Source organism: Leuresthes tenuis, unplaced genomic scaffold, assembly GCF_036924035.1.
Source record: "Leuresthes tenuis unplaced genomic scaffold, fLeuTen1.0.hap1 SCAF_3, whole genome shotgun sequence".
Lineage (NCBI taxonomy): Eukaryota > Metazoa > Chordata > Actinopteri > Atheriniformes > Atherinopsidae > Leuresthes > Leuresthes tenuis.
In genome coordinates this window covers 13633086-13660203 of record NW_027325357.1, presented here as the reverse complement: position 1 = coordinate 13660203, position 27118 = coordinate 13633086, and the positions used below count along the sequence as shown (strand labels likewise).

The window sequence follows — 27118 nt, the reverse complement described above, 5'->3', positions numbered from 1 at the left end:
AATACTGCTTTGTAAGGGAAACTCAGCTGCCTGAAGCTCTTTAAACTCTGAACTTGACACTGAGCCTAACGTTGGATTAAGGAATTGTGGCAAGTTCATATTGTGCAGTTATTTGATGGCTTTTTTTGCTCCTTGTTGCGCTGATTTTTACCTTTTCAATCCAGATGAGTTTGTTGCACTGTTTGGGTTGAATACACTCAAATTGTATCCCTGACTACTCTCAGCAAGTTTGTGTCTCTGCTCTCCACATTATTCTACTTGGATCAGCAGTGATGGAAGGAATGTGTCCCCTCCTGTTGTTTGGTGCATGTTTGAATGTCTCCCCTTTGCACATGGCATGTGCCCTTCCTTTTGTCCTGTTCCTTAATCACCGGCAAGTCACCCGGATGCTCCCTATCATTGTAACCCTGCCATTATGTACCTGTAAGGGGAGGGCGGCGCTAGGCTATGTTACGCGACTCTGATTACAGGATGCATGGCCGTGTGCTGCCCCAAGCAGGAGAGCTTTTTTTTTTCACGGGGCCAGGTGCTATTTAAGGAGGTGGATGTGCCCTGCCAGCTTCTCGCTTCGTCCGTGTCGCTACTTTGTTTTTCACTGCACGGGTCAACCCAGCATCACGAGGAGGAGAAGGAGCAGAGGGGGGGCATGTTTGCGGGAGGGTACAGTAGCGGCCCCCTGGGGCCTCCCGGCAGGCGCAGGTCCAGTTATTGTCCTCCTGAAAATCTGCAGATCTCCAAACCTCCAGCGCCAAGCAGCGGTGTTCGGAAGAGCAGCAGCAGCGGCAGCGGCAAGATGTTGTCTATGTCGTACAGCGAGAGCATCCGGAGCGGGATCAACCGCTACCACTCGGACCAGGGGCTGAATCAGCCTCCGACCAGGCCCACTGACCAGGCTGAGCTCCAGAGACTGCGAGAGCAGAGGATCGCTGCTCAGATTAAAAACATGGAAGACTTCCTGAAGATGAATGGCTTGGCCCTGGAGGAGTGTGTGTCTTTTCAAACAGGCATGAAGTACAGGTAAGAGAGAGGCAGAGCTGCACAGGGACTAAAGTTACTCCCCAGACCGAGACATGGGTGGATGCTGAGAGGCAGCAGGTGAAATCAGTTTTGTGGAGGTGAAACGGTCTCCTGAACAGGTGTGTGCAGTTGTCTGTGTTTCTGTAGTAGGTTTGGTCTGTCTCAGACTGCTTGGTTTTCTACTGATAAATGTCTTAAAGATTGATCTGCTCCTTCTTTGTGAGCATCACCGCAGCCTTGTTCTGCCTTCTGGTCAGACTGCACTCATGCAAAGGTACTGGGGCCCAGGTTTTATTTTAATCATCTAGGTCGGTGGCATATTTGCACAACTACATGGGAAGGACGGAGTGCTCCATAAGGAGTTATCTGGCCCCTTAAATTCACACAGTCTGTCTACTCCTTCTCCCCTTGATCTTGGTCTTTCTTTCCTGTTGAGCTTTACTTTCTCGTTCAGCCTCAAAACCAAAATGTTCAACGTAGTTTGGAGAAAAGCAGTATTAGTTATTAAGATAGTATTAGGTTGGATATTTTTCATGGTTTTGACCTTTCATAATGTTGTAATATTTTTAGAAGCAAACAGTTTTCTGAGTTTCTTATTTTTTAAGTGATAAATGCTTTCATGGCAGGTGAAAATCATATGCCTCCAAACATGTGCCTGATAATCTGAAACGTTTTCTTGTTTAACTTCTTTTTCTGAACAACCAGGTGGACTCTACTACTCTACTAAAATTTGAGTCTTAAAGTTGTAAACAAGGCTACAACTTTTGATCCACCATGATTTGAAGATGAGCTGTTTATACAGTAATTTGCTGTATATTGGCTGTATTATCTATACTAGATTAGAACATTTATGTCAGAAACACTGGGCTGAGCTTTAATTCATAAGTGGAATATCCATCCATCCATTCACTATCTATAACCACTTAAACAAGCTTGCTGGTCGGGGAGGGGGGGGGGGCTACTCCAGCTGGCACTGGGCGAGAGGGGAGGGACGCCCTGGATGGGTCGTCAGTCCATCACAGGGCAGAAGTGGAATATGAAGCATATGCTGTTTTTGTTGATTTACTTTTTCTACACAGCGCTGGTACAGGTACTTTTCAAATGTGTATGACGTGCAACAGCAAGGCAGGCACAATTTGAAATGTTTGCCCGTTTCATCCATGACAGGCTTCCAAACAAGTTATTTTCTGGACTGTTGAGCTGACAGAGCAGCAAGCTGCTGTGTTGGCTGATACGGCCTGTTGGGCTGATGTTGTTATTGTCGCTGACATGGAGAACTTTCATCACACACAGGCATGGCTGCTGTTGTCTTTCACTCGGACCACCGACCAGAACGCTGGCTGATTTTTTTTTTTTTTTTAATTTATTAACCAAGTATGCCTGTGGTCTGTCGGCAGTGTTGTGTGTCACCTCTGGTAGTTACCTTCCTGCTTTGTAAAGCTCAGTCAGTGGCCCGTGACGGGCTTTGAGGCAGCTCTCTGAGTGTGCTTAAACAGTTATTGATAGAATATGTAGCCCTCCACTTATTTGTTATTACAAAGTCTCCTAAAATAGAGTCGTAAGTTCAAAACTAAGTATAAATGATGTTGTTTTCTTTTGTTGCTGTATTTAACTGCTTGTATTGGTTACCACATGAGTATTGGCTCATCTCTGAGGAAATCCTGCCAGGATCCCTTTCCTGTGATCGTCTTCAGTACTGTAATTAGGGCTGAAACTGGGTCAGCAAGTGTATGCAACCCCTGACTCAAACTCATGATTATTTCAGGTGTGTGGTCAGGAAGGCGGGCCAGCTTTGCCACTAGGCCCTCTTTACTGTAACTAATTTTATTAGCACATCACATTTCCCCACAATTACATGTGTGTGAAAACCTTTAAGGGTAAATATCCCCTGAGCTCTTACTCACGGGGATGAATGCTCAGTGCTATGAAGGGGCTGTTTTCACCAGCAGGAAAAGATGGGATTAATATTTACAGCTCTAAAGCAGACTGTGTATCAGACATGATGAGCAGCTTTCATACTAATGCTCAGATATGAATGCTTGCTGACCCACATTTATCCTAAGTTCCATTTCTGTGATCTAAATTAAGGATGTTTTTTAATGTTATGAAAACCAGGCAGGTCACATTATTGAAAAGCATTAATTTATGCATTAAGCAATGAATAAAGCATTTCCCTTATATCCCCCTTAAAACAAGACTCTACCACAAAGCAAGTCCTTCTGAACAACAGTAAACTTGTGTTCATGTCTTCCAACTGAAAGAGCCAGACTGTGGGTAACGGAGCCAGCTTCTGTTCAGTGAGGCGAGACAGGAAGTCCAGTCTCTCCTGGACTGTATAGAGGAGGACTGAGTGAGTATAGATTTCTTGAGTGACTTTAACACTAATGGACGTGGTAATGATGTCCATTTGGGTGTTCATAGATGGAAAGTTACGTTTGACTATAAGGGTTTATGTACAGTAAAGCTTTCCTTATCATTGTGAGAAGTTTTGACGCACAGCTTTGCTTCACCTTTCTCTAATGAAATATACTTAAACCCACCTTGTTATAGAGGCTCTTTGATCCCCTCGTTTAAATTGAGACTTTTGTGTAGTTCTGTTTTTTTTCTCTCATCAACGCAGTAATAACCAACTTCCACTAGGGGGCAGAAGAACATTAAAGCTGGCACATACACCTCAACACACTGGTTTTTAGTCATTGTGGTTCATATTGTACCGAGTAGGTCCATTGTTTTTGCTTTCTAAAGGAGCATTGGCATTAATTTGGAGTCTAAGTTCTTTATGGTCTGTTGATGAATTATCTTTTCTGAGAAAATGTCTTCAAATAGTCATACTTTCTTATCAGTCAGCTTTTGAAACATTTAATGGAGGACCGAAAAGCTTCTTAGAGCTTGGAGCTAACCTATGTGCAGTTCAATGATTTGATACTCCAGCCTAAAAGATGTGGACAGACGAAGGTGATCTATTCACCTATTTGTTAATTAAATTATAAAACTGTCTTTGAAAAAAAGAACAATTTAATTTCAAATAACTTTTCTGCTGATTTACTTGTTATTAGTCTACCAGTTTCAGCTATAATGCAAGTTTAAAAAACATGGACTCTTTCATAACTGAAGTTCTTCTTGAGCAAATGAACTTTCTCAGATCCTGCAGTGTGATTGGACAGATATGGCTGCCGGAATCATTCTATGAACTTATCAGCCAAATCACAGCAGATCTGCAACAATATTTTCTCGAATCCGTGCGTTGAATATTTCTGCGTGATGGTGAGACAAAGCTACATTTAATGTCTTCACATGAAGCTGCGAGAAACAACCACAGCCGCTTTTCACTTTTTTGAGACATTTTACATACAAACCATTTCTTTCAGTCGCTCTCATCAGCCCTGTTATCGCTGTAGTTATCCAACCAGCCTTTTAGAGGCTTTGTGGAGATGAGCTGACGCTGCGCCCCCACTGGGTGGTGCAGGTGGACCACTTCAATGCACCACTTGAGCAGAAAAAGTGGCTCATAATGGAAACACCTCCCACCTCACAGTGCAGTGTCTGAATTCAGCGAGAGCGTCATTCTTTGCACTCCTACACTGTCGAAAATCCTGTCAACTAATGTGTATCAGTTTCTTGTTGCAATATGAACAAGAAGTGAAGACGTTTAAAATGGCAGCCAGTCATAAGGTGGCAGTGTGGAGGAATGCTTCTGCTTTAAATTTTTCTGCCTTTTCCCCGGAGCATCCTTCAGACATGTTTTGCTTTATGTTTGAACATTCGTGCCTCTGTCTCTTATTCTCTCATCGACTCCACCCGTCTCCTTTTTCTCCACTTATTTTTCTCTTTATCTTCACACACAAACCTTTTGATGATGAAAGACAAGTCTGCACTGAGACACTCCAGGCTGTTATTATCCTTTTCTTTATCTCAGTATTACTGCAGCATGTGTTTCAGTCTGGACTGCAGTGACGTTTATCCTCAGGCAATCCCCTACTCAGAGGCTTAATTTAGCAACTAACCCTGTTTCCACAGCTGTAGCTAGATACAGATGAGTGGTCTGCACATTAACCTGTCCATCCACTATTTTTTTCCTCAACTGCCTCATAGTCGTGTAACTTTGTTCAGCTTTGTTGTATCTTTATCTTTAGCTCAAGTGTAGGAGATGTTAAAGTATCTGGGGTGATACAGATTTGGTTCCTTGTGGTGACATCTCCAGTTCCTCTTCGAGCTAACTCGGGCTAGTTAGTCTGACAGCTTGTCAAAATGTTCTAGTCAGATCTGTAGCGTGGGCACAAGAGGTGAAAATGCCACTGATTACACAATTGTGTTCTAGTTGTTCTTTGATTGCTGTATTTTTACTTCAGCAGTCATGTATGACAGCTCAAATAAATTATCCTCGGTTATCATTTGTGTGTTTTTTTTTTGTATATATATATATTTTTATTTAAATATTTGACAGTGTATAATAATTCCTACCTTGGATTGTGCCACGAGTGTGACATGATGGTGTGCTTTACTATAATTTAATCCTTGTTACGCTTGTTACTGTTGCCCCTACTGGGAAAGTCTGGACTGATACCAAAGTATATTGTGGCTGGTGGCATATTGTCCATACAGATTGTTTATATATATATTTATTATTTTCTTTTCTTCTTTAATGTCGGGAAAACAATCAAATATGCTTTATAGGAAAATAACTGAATGGTTTTACAGTATTTCAGCCCTTCATTGCTATCTTTGAATGTATCAAAAAGTCTTTATTGCAACCTTTTACATTAACACATTTGAATGGTCAACAAGCTGAATACTGGTGAGTAGTAATATTGGGCAGATAAATCTTTGAGTCCCTAGTTGTAATACTGTATCATCATAGGTTTGTCAAGTGCAGCTCCTTACTTACCATAATTCCTACAGTAATATCCAGCGTTTGTAATGCATACTTCCACTAACACGTTTAAATAGTTTGGAAACCTCAAATGCATATTGAATGTGTTGTTTTTTTTAGTGGTGGCTGATCGAGATTAAGATTAAGGGAACTACATGGAATTACTCCTCCACATTTGACCCATCCAGGTTGGCACCTGTTGAACACACACATGCACAGGGTCACACACTATGGAGACGGATGCCATACACTGGAGCGGTGGGCAGCCATTCACAGCACCCAGGGAGCATGTGGGTACGGTGCTTTGCTCAAGGGCGCCTCGGCCGTGGCAAGGAGGCGGACTGCCACCCCTCCAGCTGTCAGTTCACCAATCTTTTGAGTGGTGAGAGTGGGAATCGAACCACCGTTATTGGACGACCCACTCTAACCACTGAGCCACGAGCTTCACTCCTGTGTTAACACCGTTTTTCTCACCTACTTTGGTTTTATTTTTTGTGTACATGTGCTTGTGACCGGAGGCTGTCTGCAGCCTTTCAGAGGCTTTGCATTTGTGCCGTTGTCATTCTGCATCCCATAAAAGTTTCTACTTAACAGTCGGCACGTACTGTGTCCGTATTTCCTATCTGAATAAAATGAGAACTTCCATTTATTTCACAGTGACAGGACTCCGACTACGCATCTCCGCATTTATTGAATTTCTCGCATCACTTAAGATGCAGCATTGGCGTTAATTGTCATAATGTGTTTCAATAATGAATCACAATGGGTCCTCAGGCAGCTGAAAATATGATTCGATAAGCATGACGTCTGCCTTACCGCGGCTCTGTGGTAAGCGTTCGCTTTGCTGAAGTGTTTGTCGTGAGTCTGCTGAATATTTTTCTACACTTCTATGGTTTTGTGGGGGATGCAAATTTAATTCAGAGGGAAATATTCAGTTTCACACATGACAGAGTTTTCAGAAAAGCAGAAAAAAAAAGAAGGTCTTCGTTTGACACAGGTGTTGTACTAAAAGCCGGAAAATGTTTAAATTTGCAAATTTTCAGCAAACCTTTAAAGCACACCGAACACTCACTGCTGGCTCTGCTGATGCCCTTTATATTTTTGTTTGGCGTCATCGTTGGGAACACGGTGGAAGAGATCCTGCTGAATCCAGTGCTCTAACATATTGTAATCGTAATCGGGTCCTTGTATTTGTACAGACTGATACCTCAGGCAGAAAAAAGGTTTTCCTCTCACTGGGGAGATCAGGGATTTAATAACAGACATCTGACCACATTATAGCTGCCTTGTTTCTGTGCTCTACAGGTTGAGGCCATTAAGGGTCACAGAATCAGCAGCTAAGAATAAAATGGGAGCCATCTGTTTTATATAAGGCTCAGTTTAACCCCTTTCTTCTCATGTGCACGGGACCCTCAAAAGCGTAGTTCAAATGGCATTTGCTTAAAGGTGATGGGGTCATTGCAAGAAGCCCTTTGGCCTTTGGAACGCTGGATCTCTGTGGATTTTGTGATATTTATTTTCATGGTAAATATTATTTGCTTAAAGTTTAGAACCAATATTATGGACACAGTGTGTCAGTGCACCACAAGCAATTACCCTCATCCTTCCTGTGTAGTGATGCAGTAGAAGGCGTTTCTGCCTTACAAGGCTCCTCTGTGTGAGCGTTTTCTGCAGCTATGATAAATGCACGCAGGCAGGCAGGAGGATCAGGACGCATTATTCTGTTTCCTCTGCTCGTTCTTTCTTCCTTCAGATTAGTGAACGTGCTCCATTCGACTGTGCAAGTCAGCCCTGTGTGGCTTAAACATACCTTGTTGTTCAGGTCATGATGCTGACATGCCTACATGAATCTGAGATCGCTGCTGTACTGTAATAGTCAGCATATCCGCTTGCATGGTCTATTTACTGCTCAACATATGGTATATTAGAAACCCTTTTATGGATGCGTGTGTAATCTTGTGTAAATGTGGAATGAGCATTATGAATGCGCCGTTATCAGCACCATTTTTCCACATTTGACACAGAATACTTTGTTTTATAACAAAGTCCAAGCCAATAATTATTATCGTGACTCTATGTTACATAAGTACAGGGGTTTCCTGTCCTCTCTTTTTTGACTGTCTCAGCTCTCTTGCACTGTTGGACGTGTCAGTGGGGACAGCTGAGCTGACAACTCCTCCTGAGCTCTGCTGTCTGCGGGGAATCTGTCATGTTCACTGGAGAGTTAAGAATTGCAGCACTCGCTGCTCACAGATGTGACCTGTGTCTCTCATCTCTCTTCTATTTCATCAGGAACTCCCAGAATCTCTGAAGAGCTGCACCTAATTGTCTGAATTATGTTGTCTATGTCTATGTTGTCTATTATGGGAAACCTTCTGTCGCTTTTGTTGCAAGTTGACATCATTCAGATCAGTAATTGCTGGAGGTGTTTGATCAAAGTACAGGAGCTAAGATGTCTCACGAACAGCAGTATTCGAATGTTTTGGGGTTTTTTACATTCTCGTTACAGGGATTTAACAGTCAGCACTCAGAAATGTGAGAGACACACCCTCTGGATGCATTAAGCTATGAGAAAAGCTGGACCTCGCATCTCTTTCCATTTCCTCAGTTCTTTATTCTTTACTCTTAATAAAGAATAAAGAACTGAAAAGAGTACTTTATTCACTCACACACTCACTTCCCGTACACACTCCTGTTTCCCCACCACGTCTCAAGCTTGCTTTCACTCAGTTGGTCAAATCTTGCTGAATGATGTGCTGTCAGACTCTGACTAAGGGGTATTTGAATAGTTATTGAACAGCTGGCGGATAGTTAGAAATGATACAGCTGAGGTTATTTTTTGTGGCTGGTTATATGCTTCACTGACAGTTGTCATCCTGACTCAAAGCCCCCGGATAAGCACTTTTGGTCAGGTTTGTACGCAGTGGATGGCTGAATAGGAGTGAAATGGAGCGCTTGAACTGTCTGGAGTATATACTTGAAAAAAGTTTAATTTAGGAGCTGATGGTGTGATTGTGGGGAAGGATCTCTGCTTGTGACAGTACCCAACAGGACTTCTGTGGTCCGAGTAGTTTCTGATTGAAGTAGTTGTCTCCTCCTCTGTTCCACTGGGCTTCTTGGCTCCAGTATGTGGGTTGTGGTTTGGCAGAGGTCAGTTGTCTGTGCTGACACTCCTGTCGAAGCAGGACAGACTCTCGAGGCCTCATTATGGCATGGCATCATCGATGGCCTCAGCCTCTCTCAGACCAGGGCTCCAAAGACGAGCTGAACAAAACCAATATGTGAGATTTTCTGAGGGTGTGTTTGGCAACTTTCTTTTTCAGTCTCATTAATAAAGGATTGGTTGGACATATTTCCAGAGCCATCCTTTTTAATAGCCATTAAATTCCTTTTTCTGCCTCAGTCCTTTGCTTCCTTCTCTGCACTCTCTGGAAAAACGGTGCCGTTTGTTCTGGTTAATTTTACTCAGTCGTGATCAGGGAAACACACAAGTTCCTCTGTGAATCTTCAGCTTTTCTCTCCCCTTCCTCCCCCGCACATTGAGCGAGGTAAAGGGCTCCATCAGTCCTCTACGTTCACTCATGGTGATTGAGTGTCTAAAGGATTTTAGAAGCTTAGATTTTTAGATAGCCATAAATCGGGCATTCAATCAAAGCAAGTGGGCGAAGACCCCGACACATGGGAGGACATTGTCATAATAAGTGGAGTGGGTGGGGATTTGTTCAGCTCTGCTATCTAACGACCAGCTACTAAGTCTAACAATGGAAACTAATAGGATTTGGTTTTCAGGTATTGTTCAGTCGTTTGTGTCTACATTAATGCAAAGATAAACTTTATCGTCAAAGAACAGTTGACGATTGGCTTTAGATCGCTCTGAGTTGCCCTATTCGTACACCTTAACCGCAAAGTTGCAAATGAGCAGTTCAGCAGTGGCACCTACAGTAGTTATTTCCACTTCGGCATCCAATTTCTTTCTTGTGACAAACAATGAGTAGAAGTTAATTCTGCGTGCTCTCTGGCGCGCTTTGATGAATGACCACAAAGCAGATCATAGCTCAGACCAGCATTCACTCGATAACGGTGTCAGGAAAAAAATGATCCATTAATGTTTTCATTGGATGACTGAAGAGGATCATTAAAGTGTTGGTATTTTTCCAAACTAACTTTGATTCCGTCTTACCTTGCGCAGAGTAATCCGATTCCTCCAATTGAAAGCTTTAGAAATGATCAAACACACAGATGTTAATGGGTTTGAAAGGCACTTGGATGAAACTATTCCCTTTCAGCAGTGTTATATGTTGGTTCCTAGAACAACGGCGCAGGTTTTCCTGCTCATCGTTTCACTTGACAGCTGTTGGTGTGGACCTTTTTGTCTGTCACACTTGCTCACAGCGAGGCCTGCTAACGCTGCGATTCCTTCCAGAGAGCCGTACATGTCATCATGCGGCGATGAGGCGTCAATCATGTTTAATGATCGTCTCTTCTGTGTATCTGCTCTTTTGGGTCATTTTTGTTTTCTAGATGTAGTGGAAAAAGGAATGAAACGCATGCTGTCAGGCTGAGCTGGCAGTTGTGCCAGTTGTGAATTATTAAATCATAGTAAGTGTGACAGGCAGGGCTTATTGGATTGAGCATATTTTTTGCTCACAGTGTTGGCATGTTTCTGTGGCAGTTAATAGCTCCTGTTGTATTTGTTGATTGCAGGGCATTGGAGCATGTGGTGTCTTGTCGTTTGTTAGTCATTTTTCAGGACCATTAAAGTGAACGTAGACTGTTGAAATACAGTTTGCATTTGACGGAGGGAGTTGGTCAGCTGTATAAAATGCCAGAAGAAGCAATTTGCTTTAAAAAAAAAAAGATAGAAGCCCTGTTGAGTCATTTAGTTGATGGATCACTCGCCAGTCAGATGATGCAGGCTTATATTGATTGCAGTACCTTGCATTGCGCAGCAGTCAATAAATGTGCAGATTTCAGCTGTGGGAGGATCGAGGGTCAACAGAGACCAGATGGTGTGGTAATGATAAAAACTTATGGTGTCTGTAAACACACGTTTGTGACAGAGATATGCTGTAGGACTTAAACGCGTGTTAAAGCTGGATGTTGAGAAAATGTTCCCATTGCAAGCTGCTGTTTTTTTTTTTTCCTCTGCCATGCATGTGCATGGAGGAAGCATAAATCACAAGGCTGTCACTGTATCTGTGTGGCCTGGGCTCCTGTCCCTGGCCTCTCCCACTTCTAAGTATTTCCCCCATGTCACAAGTCCTGGGGGCCCTGGAGCAGAGCAGGATGAACGGTGGCTTGTAAGCGCATGGAGCATATCCTTTGTTAAAGAGACGTCCGGTCCGATTGCTGCTTTCGTTCTCAGTTGTGCTGTCAAAATGAGCAGAAATGTCAGAGGCAACAAAACCCAAACCATCAACCTGCACAGCATTAGGCTGTGTCTTTGAACTCTTTTCTCTGTTTTTGTCTCAGGAAGGATCATTCACAAGGTAGTTTTAGAGCTTGCTTTGTCCACTGTTTGCACTCACTGTCAGACAGAAATCAGAGTCCCAGTTCAATTAAACCACCTTTCCCCTCAGGTTCTATTTAAGGCCAGGAGACCAAAAGGTTGTTGCTCCAAGAATAGGCCTGTCAGTTAGCAGCAGCCCTTTTGCTTTATTCCTTTGATGCAGGCCACTTCTTTGACTGCTTTACTACACGATACATGTCTGCTCCTGATGGCATCTCTTTTAATTATCTCTTAAGCACACACGCTGGTCCACTCAGATAAGCTTCAGTATTATATTACTGGGAGTGCGTGCCTCATCTATTGTCTCATCAATCTGCAGTCAGTGTTGCATTGAATCCAGCCTCCGTGTGTTTGCTTTCATAGATACTTTTCCATTTTTTTTTTCCTGAACTGTGAGTATAATGTTCACCAAGGAGTAGCTATTATTCTTAATGCAATAATTTCTAATTGATCATTATAATACGGTACAACTGATTTTATTTATGCGACTCATATTGTAACCGATAAAGTTACATAATGAATATTTCATGGGCAGTTGAACAAAACCCACATGAACGTCCCCTTCTCTGGGGTCATAGATTGTTGCAAAGTCCTGACCACGGAGAAGTCATTCTATGCATTTTCTCCAGACAGAATGAGCCAAATTAAACCCCACTGCAGGACAGCAAACGGACAAAGATGTGCACAAAAATGCTCTACTCTTTCCTTACAGAGGTGCTGTAAACACAGCAGATTTCTGTGCCTTGCTCTCACGCTGCTTTGGCTCTCTGAATATTCCTCCTCATATCCCTCCCACCACATTCCCTCCCTCCCTCTCTCCCCCTCTCTCCTCCCATCTCTCGCCTGTGTGCTCCGTGCTGTTTTATGCTGAGCACAAGGCATGCAGATGTAAGTTTAATCCAGGCAACGGTCAAAGCTGGGAAGTGAATATGAGGTTGCCCTTTGACTAACATGCAGCAGTAGCCTGCATAACGTGCATCAGCCGGTGCAACTGTCAAGGCGGACAAGGAGGAGGAGATGAAAAGCTACTGGAACTGTGTGCCGTGTTTTATTCTCTCATCTCTTTGTGTGGATCTATTCGTTGCCACTCTTAAAGCTTGGCTGTGAGAGGTGTTATCTCCGGCATTCTGAGCTCAGTTTTAAAAGGAAACTGCAGGACGTGAATCTGCCTGTCAGCCTCTGATAAGGTGGAAAAAGCAAGACGACGACCAAATGAATCAAGGAACAACTTGGAGGGAAATTCACACAACCGGTTTTTGATTTTTGGACTTTTTGGACAGATTTATTTCTCACACCAGCTGAGGAAGAGAAGGCTATGATGTAGCTCCTGTGACTTCTTTTAACAAGACTTTCACCTCACCATCACTCTTTGCACACATTCTCATCTGCCCTCCCACCCCTGTTACCCTTCCTGTTTTTTTTTTTAACTTAACATCTCTGAGCTTGTGAGGCATTTATAGAGACTGGGCAGTGATTTCTAACAGTGTGAGGCTCGATTCGGAGCAGCCGCATCCTTCGGACTAAACTGCCTCAGACTTTTGAGAAGATCCTCAGACTTCCCACCTCGGGGAGTTTTCTCCGTCTGATTTATCTAGAGGAGAATCCAACTAAAGAAACCCTAATTGGGACTGTCGCCCAGAAGCCAGTATGCAGGTGTCATTAGTGTGCACGGACCATCGTGGGGGGGTGAGCCGCAACACGGAGGACCGGCTAAACCGACAGAATGCAAACAGCCCCAACACAGGCACCCGCAGCAAGTTCAGAGCAGTGGCGATGGTGGCTCGCAGTCTTGGGCAACTCTCTGTTCAGAGTGTGCCTTTGTCCAGTGAGCAAAGTATCAAGACGGGCATGAAGTATAGGTAGGGCACGTCTGAAATGTTAACTGGTAGCCTTGAAATCTGGCTCCACAGCTTTAAGACATTCAGCATTAAAACTGTCTTTGGTTGAGGCTACAATAGAGGACAGAGAATGATGTGTGTTACCACTCTGCTCTGCTAGTTTGTCAGCCTTGTTACCTTTTTGGGAAAATTGGCCGAAGCCCAACAGTTCCTCTTTAGGACAGAATCCCGATATTCTAACTTCCCCTAAACATCTGCGATGAGGAAATAGCTGACCTTTTAATTTGATCAGATTTTATTTATGCATAAGTTGCCATTTAAGTGGTTGGTATGTAATTACAATTCAGTTGGCAGTTCATTCAGTTCATTGATGTCTAATCTGCTCTATGCTACAGTGACAAGCCCTGCAAACAAGGCTCAGTAAGCTGCTTTTGTTCAGATTTAAAGGGGAACCAATTACTGTTTTCATAGATTGCTCTGCTTAGTTCAAGAATACTTTACAATTTATTTATTTTTTTATTACCTTTTTTGTTACTGCTTAAATTTGAATTCCTTATCCTGTGATTTTCTAAATTGTTAGTTTAGATGCATCCTTTAAATGATTAGATTTTTCTCGCACTCGCTCAATCAAAGGCTACACAACGTGACATATTTTTGGTTTTATACTCGACGTTAAAGATTATCCTCTGCATGTAATTGAAAACAAACATTGCGTAATGAGTGTCATGGAAATACAGCAGGAGCTTGTATGCAGAGTATGATGTAACACAGAATTTTTATCCTACCTTTCAGTCAGTAGTTGTAGTATTTACAGTTCAGTTACTTTCATTCTGATCTGGTGGTTAAATGGCTTATTATTTTATTCATGAGAAATGACTATGCTGGTTTGTCTGCAGTAACCTCAGGGGACATAAAGCCTGAGTTTTATCTATCTCACCCCTTCTTTTAAGCATTTAGGCAAATGTTTTTGGTTTTTTTTACATAAATGCTTTATATCAAAATGCAAATGTCTTCCATTTGCGTGGTGAATTATTCAGATTAGTCTCACTGTTACACAAGGAGAGGAATACGAATAAAGTGTGATATCATTTGACACTCCTTTAAAGCACTGAGGGTTGGGGAGTGAGTGGCAGATTGAGCAGTGGCACAGATCTAAAAGTCTGTGCAGAATCAGCACCGTCAGGTACAGTGCATCATGATCTGCAGCAAGCTGGTCAGTAATGCTGCGGCGTTTCTGCTTTGCATCACCCCCGATGTAGTGCTGGCATTTTATTTCCCAGCGTATATGTGACCCTGCTGGCGTCTGATGGTTTGATACGAAGAACTCATTCAAATGAAAATCAAAAACAGCAGAACAGTACGAGCATTTTCATTATGTTTTCAGCCACTCTCTACACAGCAAGCTAATGATATATGAAAATATTGACTGATATTCATCATCTCATTTCATGTCTCTGGCCTAAATGATACCAAAGAACTGTTTATCTGCTAAAAGGTGTGTTATTAGTGAAGATTACAATCATCACACATCATCTGATATGAAATGCAGGTATTTGTTACAGCACTGGTATTAAATCTGCACCCGGAAGCTCAGAATATAGAAGTCGACAAATAAACTCAATCAAAATGTGTACATTTTTTTTAAACCCTCTGTAATTTATGTAGTCTAATCTTTCAGCACATGACACTAGAAGATCTTATTTTCTATCTGTGTACAATGCTTCCAAACGATTGCCCGGCTGTACTTGTGTTCTTCTGTTTTTAAGAAATACTTCACAAGCCCCAAACCTGAAGATAACGAAGACACAACTGAAGTTCACTGACTGTTATGCATTTTAAAGCAGATTACGTTGTAGCTAAAAAAGACTGAAATAAGCAAGATCTGAGACTTGATTAGAGGAACAACTTTACCCGTCCTCAGTGCTGTTGTCTGAAGTCGCATCACAATCCTTTGTATCTTTGTATCTTTGCTGGCGGCAGCCTCATCATGTTGGCACTCTGTCATTATTGAGGCTAACGATATTGAATGAGGAAAAAAACGATTTTCAGCTCAAGGGGCCAGCGGCTGTTTGTGTTCTTTGCTCCTGCAGTGTTGTGCAAAGTACATAACGGGATGTGTGTTTGTTAGCTAGGCTTGTGTGTGATGTAAGCCGAAGGTATTGCACGCCTTGTTGCAGCGTAAAGCTCAGAAATTCATGCGCTAAGGGCATCGCATATTGTTTGTGGTTTTTGTTTTGAAGAGAGAGGAATGAAAGGGAAGGAAGAAGAGAGCGGAAGAAAGGAAGGGGAATAGCTAAGGTTAATGCTGGAGCATGCACTATGCCCAAGAGGAAGTACACTGGGCCGGAGTGATCTGTCCTCATGTCACTGTGGATATCTCAAACATGCCTCTTGGAGCTGAAGCTGGGAAACTCTTTAGCATGGCCGTCCCTTTCTCTTTTCATCCATGAGTGTTTTTTCTCTCCGCTAAAGATGGAGAGAATTTTTTTCATTTTGCCATTTTGACAGCTAAAGAGGTTAGTAGTTTTATAACTGCCCCGAATCAATCGAGCTAAAGCCTTCTCATCCACCAAACAAAACTTCCCCTCGATTATCCGCACTGCAGAGTCGTCGTGTGAAATTCAGATCAGGCTCATTTGCATACGGTACTCACCGTATCCTTGAATGTGAGCCTTGAATCAAGCCTGTCTGCATCCATGAGCAAGGATGCGGGTGAGGTAGGGAGTGACCTCTCTCCACAAGGCCGCGGAAACCATCAAAGTGAAAGTCTTTCAAAGAACGGAGAGATTGCAGCAGCTTTATTGGGCTGCCTGTCCTTTAATGGGACTCTGCTTCTGACTGATACGACTGGTTGAAATCATCAAGCCTGACTTTGAGCCCGCACCTCTTCCAAGGAGTGATTAAATGCTTTCAGTCGGGACTGAATTAATGATGCACACAAAACGGCTTGTGATTATGTAAAGTAGTCTTTCTCAGAGAATGGAAGAATGTCTGTGAGGTTGGGCGAGAAGCGCAGGTGAGGCACCAGTCCCCTGCAGTTTATTCTGGTATTAGCTCCTCTTTCAGTCAGCCAAACCCTGCAGAATGAGCGTTTTATTCTCTAAGGTTTAGCAAAAATATGCAAAGTAATGCTGATGTAGTGGAGCCTCAGTATCACTTTTCAGCTGGACCGCCACTTATGCGCTTTGTGCTGACAAAAACGTAAGAATTCCCCTGAAACCGCTGTGCTTAACAATTGTACTTCATGCACTTGCAAAAGCAAAGTATCTTCAGCACAGTGCGCATCTGCTGTTCTGCACTCAGTGTCGTTTATTGCAAAGGCCAAGCAAGTCAGAGCTGACTCACGACCCCCCCGGGTATAAATCTACAAGTAACTCGTCTTAGCATTCCTCTCATGTCTGGAAGTTCACTCGGTGGATGGCCACTGGCAGCATGTATAAGCGTATGGCATTGAAATCCCACCGTTGTGTTGCAGGAAGATAACCTGTATCATTATCACAACAATTTCCTAAATCCTGTCCCGCAATGGCTGTCTTTGTTTAGCACACCTTGAAGTCACTTTTAAAAACAGATGGTAGAAAAAAAAACCAAAAAGATCACATAAATGTGAGAGTGGCAACATTTGCAAATGAAACTTTAACACATTCAGACATCAATTATCACTGTACGGTCTTAATGTTATTGACTGTGAAAGCTGAAGTGATGGAGCTCAATTACTGGAACGCCTTTTAGCTTCAAGGAATTCTTAAGAATAGCTACCAATTGCTGTTTTGTTGCACAAATGGAAAACCTCGCCATCGCTCTGGCTCAAGTGACTAAAAGCTGTGGGTGTGAGATTTGGGGCGTCGTGAGTGTGGGTGAACGCTGGGACGTTTTCCTGCATTCTGAGGGCTCTCATCATCAGGGAGCCAACTTTCCACTGCCTGCGCTCCCTCTTGAAATATGAATCATAAATAGGCAGTGATAGCTGCACAGAACACACATACTGCAATACACTCCAGCCTCTCTGAAGGCAATACGACTCAATAGGACTCATCCGCTGTCGGGATTTCAGGCCACAGGAGCCACTTTTGGTACCAACTTTAGCGCGCAGGCATTTGGCGTCTTTTTGCACCGGGCATGTTTGGAGACACTGCCAAACAGTGGAATGGTCAATCTTGCAGAGTGGGCTTGTGTTGCACTAAACAGAAGAAAAGGTTTTGTCTGTGTGGAATATGTTGCGCGTGCATTAATAAGCTTGTCTGCGTGTATAACACACTTGTGTTGTGTTGAAGAACAAAAACAAGACAGCTGTTCTTTTTTCGCCTCACTGATAAGGTTTAATTAGAGCCTCTGTGTGTGTGTGTGTGTGTTACATCATCACCAGCAAATTCTCTGCATGTTATTTTCATTAATACTCCAGAATTGGCTTAGATTTATTAATGTTGCTGTACACTCCCAAGACAAAGAACATTCTTGAGTATATTTCTCTGTATTATAATGTTGTGCGATAACATACAGCTGCAATCACAACCATTGGTACATACTACATATATACAGGCTTTGTTCCTAGCTTTAAAAAACTGTTGCACTTGACTGTTTTACTGCTAATGCTGATTTGTGTTTCGGTGTTAAAGCTTTAGCTTTAGTCTCTGCCTGACAGACGTTTTATGCTCGTCACATAGCGTGTAAGCCAGTGGCTGAAGAAGAAATGCAGCACACACTGGAGCGGGGCTGTACTGTATCAGCAGGCCGACACGACATCGTGCTCAGTCATGTGTATTATGAACGCTCGACCCCAAATGTTGGGGTCACTTTGGATAAAAGCGTCTGCCAAATGAATAAACATAAACTGTTATACTTTTTATACATGTAGGCAGATCTCTACACTGGCAGTGTGTATTTGTGATTAGGGCTACTATGAATTTTAATTTCTATTTAGTTTTTTTTTTTTGGCTTTTCTTGATTGATTGTTTGGTTTCTAAAATACAAAGAGACAATAATGAAAAAGGGTCCATCGGAGCGCCTCTAATCCCCCGGCTGTCTTCCTGATGAGATATTTCATTTGCAACCATGCAAGAATGAGAAACATATTTAAATTCGTTTCCATTTTTTTTTTTCCTTCAACACCGACTCAAACACGGCTTAATTGTATTTGCAACTGTCCCAGATTTGTATAGTGTGTGACAACGCTTTGGACAGGATTCCTACAGAGAAGAGTTTTTGTTCTGCTTTTCTTCTTGCGATCACAGCTGCGTCATCCCCCTCGGAGCCTGTGTTGCTTGTGCAGGGGGGCATCGTCTTATGCGATGATCTGCTTAAGACATCAGTTCTAATCAGGCCTAAACTTTTGCTCGATCCATCACTGCCCACAGACGCAGATTTAGTGGCTCATATATTTAGCTGATTTTCAACTATTTGGTCAAGGCGATGTTTGAATCATATTTTCTGCCCTATATTTATTTCAGCTGGAGTATACAGAAGAAGAGCTGAATGCAATACATGAGGAGGAGAGTAACAGCCAGAGGGGAGTGAACTTGAGCAACTAAACTCTGGCTCCAGAAGGGCCTCTCTGCTCTTGGAGGAGCGTTTTTATTCAGGAAAAAGTTCTCCGATAAGAGATTTCTTCTCTTATTTGACTGTTCCTAGTCAACACTGCAAGGCGCAGTGTACAAACAGCACAACGAGTCCCAACTTCACTCCTCCGAGGATAGAGAAAGGTTTGCAGAGCAAATTCACTTTTAGATCAGCTAAACACTGCAGCTCCATGATTTACACCCAAATTCAAGGGAAAAGAGCCCAGATAGTTCAGATAGATGGATAGATGGGATAGTTTGACACCTTTTAAAGCTGTTTAATCCATTTTTCTACTAAATTGGGATCTATTGAATACATTGTTCATGAACAAACCATCAGGATTGTTTGGCTGTGATTTGATATCATGTTAGAGCACAGCCAAATGTCGCATTAAAGAGAGTATAAGAACCATCGTATAGATGTGGAAGTCCCCAGCTTTCTCCTCTGCACCATATAGCAAATGATTTTCCGTCTCTGTGGGCACTGGCAGATTTATTCCCTAACAAGTGCCTTTGGAAATGCATGAGTTAGACGAAAAACAAATTCAGCCTGAGGAAAAACCTCTGAGTCTGCAATCTGTTAATGCCAGAGCATAAAAAAAAAAAAAAATAGAATAAACTGCCATTGACAGCTGTCTTGAAGTGCTTTAATGCCAGTGGCTCTATCTATGTATCTGGCTTTTGAAGCTGTTTCCATTCAGCAAATTAAATCACATCTGACATTTTCTCAGGCTGGCAGAGCTGACACTGGAAGCAAATAGCAAAACGCAGCGTGTTGCAGTGTTTTAATGATATAATATCTGAAAATTTCCATTCTGCAAAAGAAACACAAACACAAAAGTCCGTTCTAAATGCATAACCTAAAATGATTTGAGTTGAAAGAAACTTCATGTTAGACGTAGTTGGCCAAATCATCAAGAAAATGGGAGCGGCTGTGTTTAAAAGTCTTTAAAGTTGTTTGGTGATAATCTTGAGGTCTGCATTACCACAGCTGAGATGAGCTATGGTTAGTTCCAGCTGGACCACTGTCCTTTTACCGGCATCCACTGACAGGGGAGCAACCAAAGGATGTCAGAAGATGCAACGCTATGAGAAAGAGTTAAAGACATCCGGCTGCTTCTGACTTTCTGTGAGAGACCATCGTCCACGGCAGGCCTGCTTCGCACTGGGAGAGCGACATGTGCAGAACGTGATGATCTTTATTTTGGCTTCCATGTTAACAAAATGGCAGCATCTGCAAGGGTTGCATGAGACGTGCTTCTCAGCTCGCACTGCCTTTTAAAGGCTCGGCATGGAGACTGTTTTCACACTCAGGACACGTCAGAGAAGCTGTTCTCTGCTAATTATAAAGTAAAAACATTAGTCGATCATCATATTGATCATATTAATAAGGATTTTAATATCTTGGACTGTATCTCTGAAGTGCCTTGAGATGACATTTCTTGTGAACTTAACAGAATAGAGTGGCGTAGAGATGCTTTAAGCAACCACAAGTCTTAATGCGGCTGATCATCAGTCACAGTTTTTGATGTGTTTAGTCGTCTGACAAAAGTGGCAGAAAGGAAAATTGTGGCCGAGAGCAGCTTTATTGGAAATTCAGCTGCATTAATATTCAATTACGCTTTTTGTAAAAGAAAGATGTATGAGGACCAAACTTTGGAGCCTGTGTGCAGCAGCTCTGCCCGTTTCAGTCATTACATACAGGAGTGATTCAAACCCCAACCACATTCTGAGTTTGTTAGTCCTGCCATACTTTTTTAGTATGATTTTTGTCAGATCAACACCTTTGCATACATTTTAAAAGACCAATGTTTATCTGATGAACGTAATTGTTTCTTCTTTTTTTTGTGTGTGTGTGTGTGTCACATTAACATGCTTACTGGTTATAATATTTATATTTTTCATGGTAAAACAACAAAAAATGCGTTTGCCTCAAGGAAGAAAACAAAGAATTTGGGGGGAAAACAATTTTTATGGGTTTCAATCAGCTGTTTGACATTTGTCCTTAACATGTCAGTTGAGACAGATGTTGCTGCTGTTGTTGATTTTAAAGTGTAAAAACAGGAAAATCCCAGCTTGTGATTATTTTTTTTTACATTAGATGGGTTAGAGATGCATGGTCTACTGTATTATGTATGGAGTTGTAGATATCTTTGGCAAAACCAGACCAGCTGTTTTGCCTTCCTGTCAGACTTTTTGTCAAGTGAAGCTTATTGTGTCTTCTCTGTAGCTTCATACTCTGCATACAGATATGAGACTGGTATCAATCTAACACTGACCACAAAGACAGATGAGCATATACCCCAAAAATGTCAAATTATTCCCCTCAATTCAACTCATGAAAAATCTCTTATTCGCTCACCTCTGGTCAAGACTGACATCTCACAAATCCGTCCGAGGCTTTCATCTGAAGAAGAACAGAAGCTTTTTGTCCGGAGTTATAAAAGAAGGTCATCCAGCTGGCGGAAATTAATGAAACCTCAAGAAGGAAATCTGTAGGCTGTGCACAACAGAGGGATCAGTGATTCATGTTTCATACCGCTGAGGTTACTGGATAATTGGGCCAAGCGAGCTGTATGCTTTTTAATACAAAAAAGAGCAAATGATGATGAAATGTGACTGTTTTGCTGGATTCTTTCGATCCTCTATCTGATCCCTATAACTATACAGTTTTAAAACGGTGTCTCAAGTCCATCCCGCCGTCCCTCCAAGTGGAGCCGATGTTGCATAAACCTGAACGAAGGAACGGAGGAAACCAGGTGCAAGTGGCATTCGCTATGTGTGTTTTTCTGCAGTTAAAGCCACGGGTGAGGTTGTATTAATAGTTCTGCTCGGTGAACATATCTCTCAACACGTTCCATGTCTGTGACCTTGTTTCCTCGTTCATCATCCTGTCCTGTCCTGTTCGCTGACAGCACGGCCTCCTGCCACTCAGTCTACGCGGCTTCATGCCCTTTAACCGATGCACGCGCTCTCATACAGAGCCGTTTAATCTGCGATTAATTAAGATATCAGTCCCAGTCAGTGCACTCAACAATAATAAATCTAAAGCACACTTTTACAATGGATTGGACATTTTGTCGATGCAAAGTAGGACTCTTAGGGCCAATAATGGACCATCACTGATGTAATGTTAGCATATTTATTATTATTATAATCATCACAGCATTATTGTGACATGAAGCGACCTTAAAAACAACAACAAAGTGATGCTATTATAGATCAAAATTGTAGTATACTGAGTCTGATGGATCAGCATCAGCCTCGTAAAGCCAGAATTTGTCAAAATCATTAATGACCAGACGGCTACGTTGGAGTGGCTCTTTAAAATGTTCCTAATCACTCTGTTGAGAGAATCACAAACCAGTGAAAAACAAATCACAAACCAGTGTGAAGTTCCTACAAGATGCTCTTAAACAAGAGTATCACATTGCCATTAATGACTATAGGACGGCTGTGTGTCCTGCTCAGTGTCTCAGGAGAGTCCTGAGTGTTGTATCAACTTACTTATGAAGCTGGTAGACTCAAAAAATGTGTCGCAAGTGCAAATGGAAATACCCGTGGAAGAAAATATGAAGTATTTATGACCCTGAGGTTTTTGTTGAGGAAGGTTCTTTGATTCCTCGACCGTGCGCCGGGGTCGTTGTCTGGGTGCAGAATAAGTGGGAAACTCAATAATCAATAATTGATTACTAAAGGGTACTTGGGTGACCCCAGATATCGTTTGTCTTAAAGCTTTCCTGGCTGAAGAGAAAATGTAATTCCAACGATTAGCTGATGATAATATTAAGAATAAAACACGCTGCCTTGCTGTTGGGCTTTGTGCTGTTTGGACAGGAGAGTTGAGTCTTTTAGAGAAAACCAGCAGACCTGGCGTGTGCTATGGTCTCTACGTGTGCTTATTAGCAGGACGTTCCCAGGCTTTGTCTGTGCAGCTGCAGTGGATTACTGTCCTGTGCTGTACCGTACCCTCTCCTTCATTATTGAGCAGGGTGTGAGAGGGAAGACTTTACTGTGGGGCTTCATGTCTGCTGAGGCTCAGCTGCAACCTGACCCTGCCTGCTCACAGCCCCTGGCAGAGGGTCGCTGCGGCTCAAAACAGCATACAAGGCCAGGCTAGTAAAATATTGAAGAGAACAATGTGCTGACAATGGGACATCCTTACAATGGGAGCAATGGCAAGGGCAGAGCTGTGTATTCCGATATCCTCGTTGGACATCCTTGTTTTTACATTTCTAAACTACTCGTATGTGCCGTTTTCATGGTTAAAGCCCGCTTTTTCGCACGCTGTGCAGCGAGTTTGCTTTGTGTCACTTTTATGAGCCATAGCACGCTGACTTACCTCCAGTAACAGCCAGGTTTACTGCACATCTCAGTTTTTCACCACGCTTGTGTGCCGCGAACACGTTTTAAACGGGACTAGATTTGTCCCATCTCTGACAAAGATTCTGCTCCACCACACAGCAGAGATTTGGAAGAATCTGGTGATTACAGCCTATTTAAAGAAAGCAGAATCAGAGAAATTTTGCTTGAACATTTGACAGATGTCTTGGTCCATCATTAAAACACCCGAGCAAAAATGCCCCACGAACAGTTTAGGCCAGAAAGCTGCCTTTGGTTTCAGTGATGTCTGTGAAGCTGCACAGCAGCCAACACCCTGAGGGGCTGTTTCACTCATGCAATTAAGAGGCAGTTAATTGTTGATCTGCTCCACTGTAACATGATTACGAACGTCACTGACCACAAAAAAATATCTTTTTAATGAGGCTCTTTGTGCATTTTGTAAGTAAGCTCGTTGCGTTCAGCTTATTTCTACAAACTGATTGTTCGATATTGTTTTATTTCCCGTAAATCAGACACTGGTACATTTTTGTGTTGATAAGCTGCTTGCGTTGGAAAACAAAGAATAAAAGTGAATGCAGGGATCCGAGAAGCATTGTTGTTGGTTACCTTGGAATTCTTAACATTGGACAACACAGTGATCGTTGAAATCCTCTAAAAGTAGAAAGCATATGGGCACAAAAAACAAACGGCACCTTTTCCATTGTTGTTTTTCTGTTTTTATATATATATATATATGCAGCCAGCCCACCCAGAGGGACGTATGATGCCGTTGAGATGTGAAATGGTTTACAGCGTTACATTGAATGTGTTTATCTTGTCACTGCGGCAATTCGGCAATGTTTTCACGGCTTCCTAACTCACCCCCGCTCAAAAACACACACAGTCCCACTCAAACATGCAGTCCCAAGCAGTCGCATAGCACACACACATCTGCACACGTGCATCTGCACACGTGCACACGCTTCGGTCTCCTTCTCTACTCCTTTTCATTTGAACTGTTCCATACAGCCAGGTCTTGTAAAAATGTATTAGATTTCCTCCCACATGCACACTTTGACTCCTGCACATGTTACATCACCACCGATGGCACATTTTATGTTTAACACACAGCCAGATTATCTCATGAGGAAAGTTGACCAGAAGTAGCACACTTAATTTTGCACATTTAATCGTAGACATTTGACAGTTTTTGCAGGTGTGACGACGCGGTTCGAGTCCCTTTTTTGAAATGATTTGTAACAGAGGGGTTATTTCAGTGCTCGACAACTCTGCTAAGACACTGCGTTCTAACAAAGAACCACAGGCATTGTTGGAATATTTAAAAGTTTGCACAAATCAAAGACCAGAGCAAAGGCGTAAGGAGGAGGTCTGGCCTGCGATTGGCTCTGAGACGCCAGCTTTAGAAGCAAGTTGTTGTGAGTAGTCAAGCTCCCGCATTGCTGCAGGGGATTTTAGTCAGAGGGAGGCGAAGGGATCCTGGCGTGCTGTGAGAAATTTCAGTGGATGTCATGGTGGGCATGCTTAAGACCCACTTCCTGTCTCTGATTTTCCCTGACATTTTACTGTGCACGCGTACACGCACATTCTCATCATCAGCTCACGCGTTACTGTCTCAGTGCTGACTCCAAATCCATACAAAGCCCTGTTCTTTCTTCTCAGCTTCCATGACTGTAAGCCTCCGCTGCAGAAGGAAGAAAAAAAGAGGAACCTGATGAACAGAGAGGCTAATGTTGTTTTTGTATTTGTCATTGTAAAATAACCAAAAAATGAGGCTCGCAGTGGCGGCCTGCTGGTTTCAGCTGGGGTGCGAAAGCACCACAAATCACTGCCAACTTAATGCAAATGTGTTTCTCTGTTTTGACAGAAACCTTGGGAAGTCCGGCCTGCGGGTGTCCTGCCTGGGATTAGGTAAGAACGTTGCTGCACCTGGAAAACTGAGTCTCCAGAAGGTGTAAAATGCCTTTTTTTTTCTTTCTTTTTTCCTTTAAAGCCAGATCTTGTTTCTTGTAGATGACATGCTCGTGCCACTTGTGCACAACATATGGCATCACTGCTCAACTGCTAATCTGTGTGAACGTAGCGTGTGTGCTTGTACCCTGACCCAGCCTCCCTGTCATCTTCTGTAGGAACATGGGTGACGTTCGGTGGACAAATAACGGATGAGGTGAGAGCAGATGGATTTTGTCATCCTCCATCAGTCATAGCTCGGGAATGGAAACCTTCCATATGATCTGGCATATCGGAAGTTTCTCAGACACCTATATGTACCTGGAGTGAAAACACAGTCAGAATAAACTGTATAGGAAGCTACTGTGGCCTTCTTTGGTCCTGTGAGGGAAGATAAATAATTGAAAAGACCTAACACCTCACATCAGTGCTCTCACCCCCACCTTCTCCTTGTTCCTTACCCCCCGTTCTCTCAACAGATGGCAGAGCAGCTGATGACTCTGGCCTATGAAAATGGCATCAATCTATTTGACACAGCAGAGGTCTACGCTGCTGGGAAGTGAGTGTCCTGCTCTTTTATCGGCAAACAATAACTACAATCGTTACGAAGTATCTGATAGACTGTGCGTAATCGAATATTTACTGGCATTATGGGTGTAAATTCATACCTGTGGTAAGCCCACTGCTGATAAATGTGCAGAAGCTTCGAGAACCTCCACAACAATCTTTGAAAGCAGTTCAAAGCAGTAAAAATATCACCTGCTCTCTCCTGTCTTTAACACCTGTCCTGAGTGATCCTATCACAAGCAGACAGCTGCCAGTTTGCAGCTGGTATTAGAAAGCATCTTCATCTCCAGTAAAGATGTTACTTTTTTGCTTTGTATCTAAAGAAATGGGTTACATTTTTTCAGTTTAAAGAGAGCAGATGTACAGATGCAAACAAGTGTCGCTCAAGTCAAATTAAGTGTCACTCGTTTTCAAATGTTTTAAGTTTACGGAAGCAAATTGGCCAACACCTTTTCCACTTTTTTTCAAAAGGAATGACTAAAAATAGCTGCTGGTATCTGACACAACGCAGGACGCTGCCAAATGTGTCGTTGGCCCTTTATTGGCTCGAGGCACGTGACTCGAGTAGGTGTGTGTTCACACTGCTGAAAGAATATCGCCATATGCTCAATCACCTCTGAATATGTATATGAGTGCACTTTTAGGGCATTTTCACACGCGTTCAGAGCAACGCACTTAAAGACACATGTTAAAGCTCTCTTCGCATCTTCAATTTATTCCAACTAATAGAGGTCGAAATGCTGGAAATTTAAGGAAAAAAAGGTGGAGAAATTCATGAATTCAATTTCAGGGTGCAGTGAAAACAGATTTATTAAAGAAGTTGGGCACACAGCATGGGACTTAAATACCCAAGAAATTTCACCTTCAGTGGAGAGATGAAAAATTCTGGCAGCTGAAACTCCCACACCTATAAAACAAAAATAAACACTCTTTTTCAGTCACGTTTTCCACATCATAGTTCATTTGAGGTTTGACATCTTGCTAATTACGTCTACTTATTTCACCCTTTAGCTGAACAGTGAATTCACGCAACTGAAATTATGAAATTATTTGTCTCCACGAAGATCCAGTCGTGGTTAATTTGGTGGATGTTTATAGATGATATTCTAAGCTCAGAAAGCAGCCCTGTGCGTGCTGCCTTACGTACGGATGTAAGGATGGTTTAAATTCCTTTGTGGATTAATCTGGCTTTGTAGCAATTTGGGTGCTTCAAAATAATCGAAGGGATTATCTTCGCAAACAGTATATCTGATTAACTACAGCAGGTCCTTTTTAAATCCTCCCAAGAATATTCTACTTTTGTCATTATGTTTTTAGAGTTGCATTAGAGTGTCTCGGTAGAAAACAAAGAGGAAATAAGCTGTAGGTCTCAGTGGTTATCTTCCTCTCATGCCTCTGCAGATGCTATCTGACGCGTCATAACTACTTACTTCACTGCTCGTTTTATGTCGGAGCCAGTGAAGTTCGATCT

The 27118-nt window shown here is 42.5% G+C and overlaps 1 protein-coding gene across 5 annotated transcripts in view; it reads left to right on the top strand.

Moving 5' to 3' along the window:
- The window catches only part of kcnab2a (potassium voltage-gated channel subfamily A regulatory beta subunit 2a), an 83292-nt gene that overhangs the window by 40446 nt on the left and 15728 nt on the right, over nucleotides 1–27118 (top strand). For 3 of the 5 annotated variants that reach the window (XM_072381916.1, XM_072381915.1, XM_072381917.1), the window contains 3 exons: nucleotides 24998–25041; nucleotides 25260–25297; nucleotides 25560–25639. In XM_072381916.1, coding sequence (XP_072238017.1) covers nucleotides 24998–25041; nucleotides 25260–25297; nucleotides 25560–25639 — 162 coding nt within the window. Of the gene's footprint in view, nucleotides 1–738; nucleotides 1018–12879; nucleotides 13256–24997; nucleotides 25042–25259; nucleotides 25298–25559; nucleotides 25640–27118 lie in introns of those variants that run through there. The other 2 variants (XM_072381913.1, XM_072381914.1) reach the window with 2 other exon arrangements.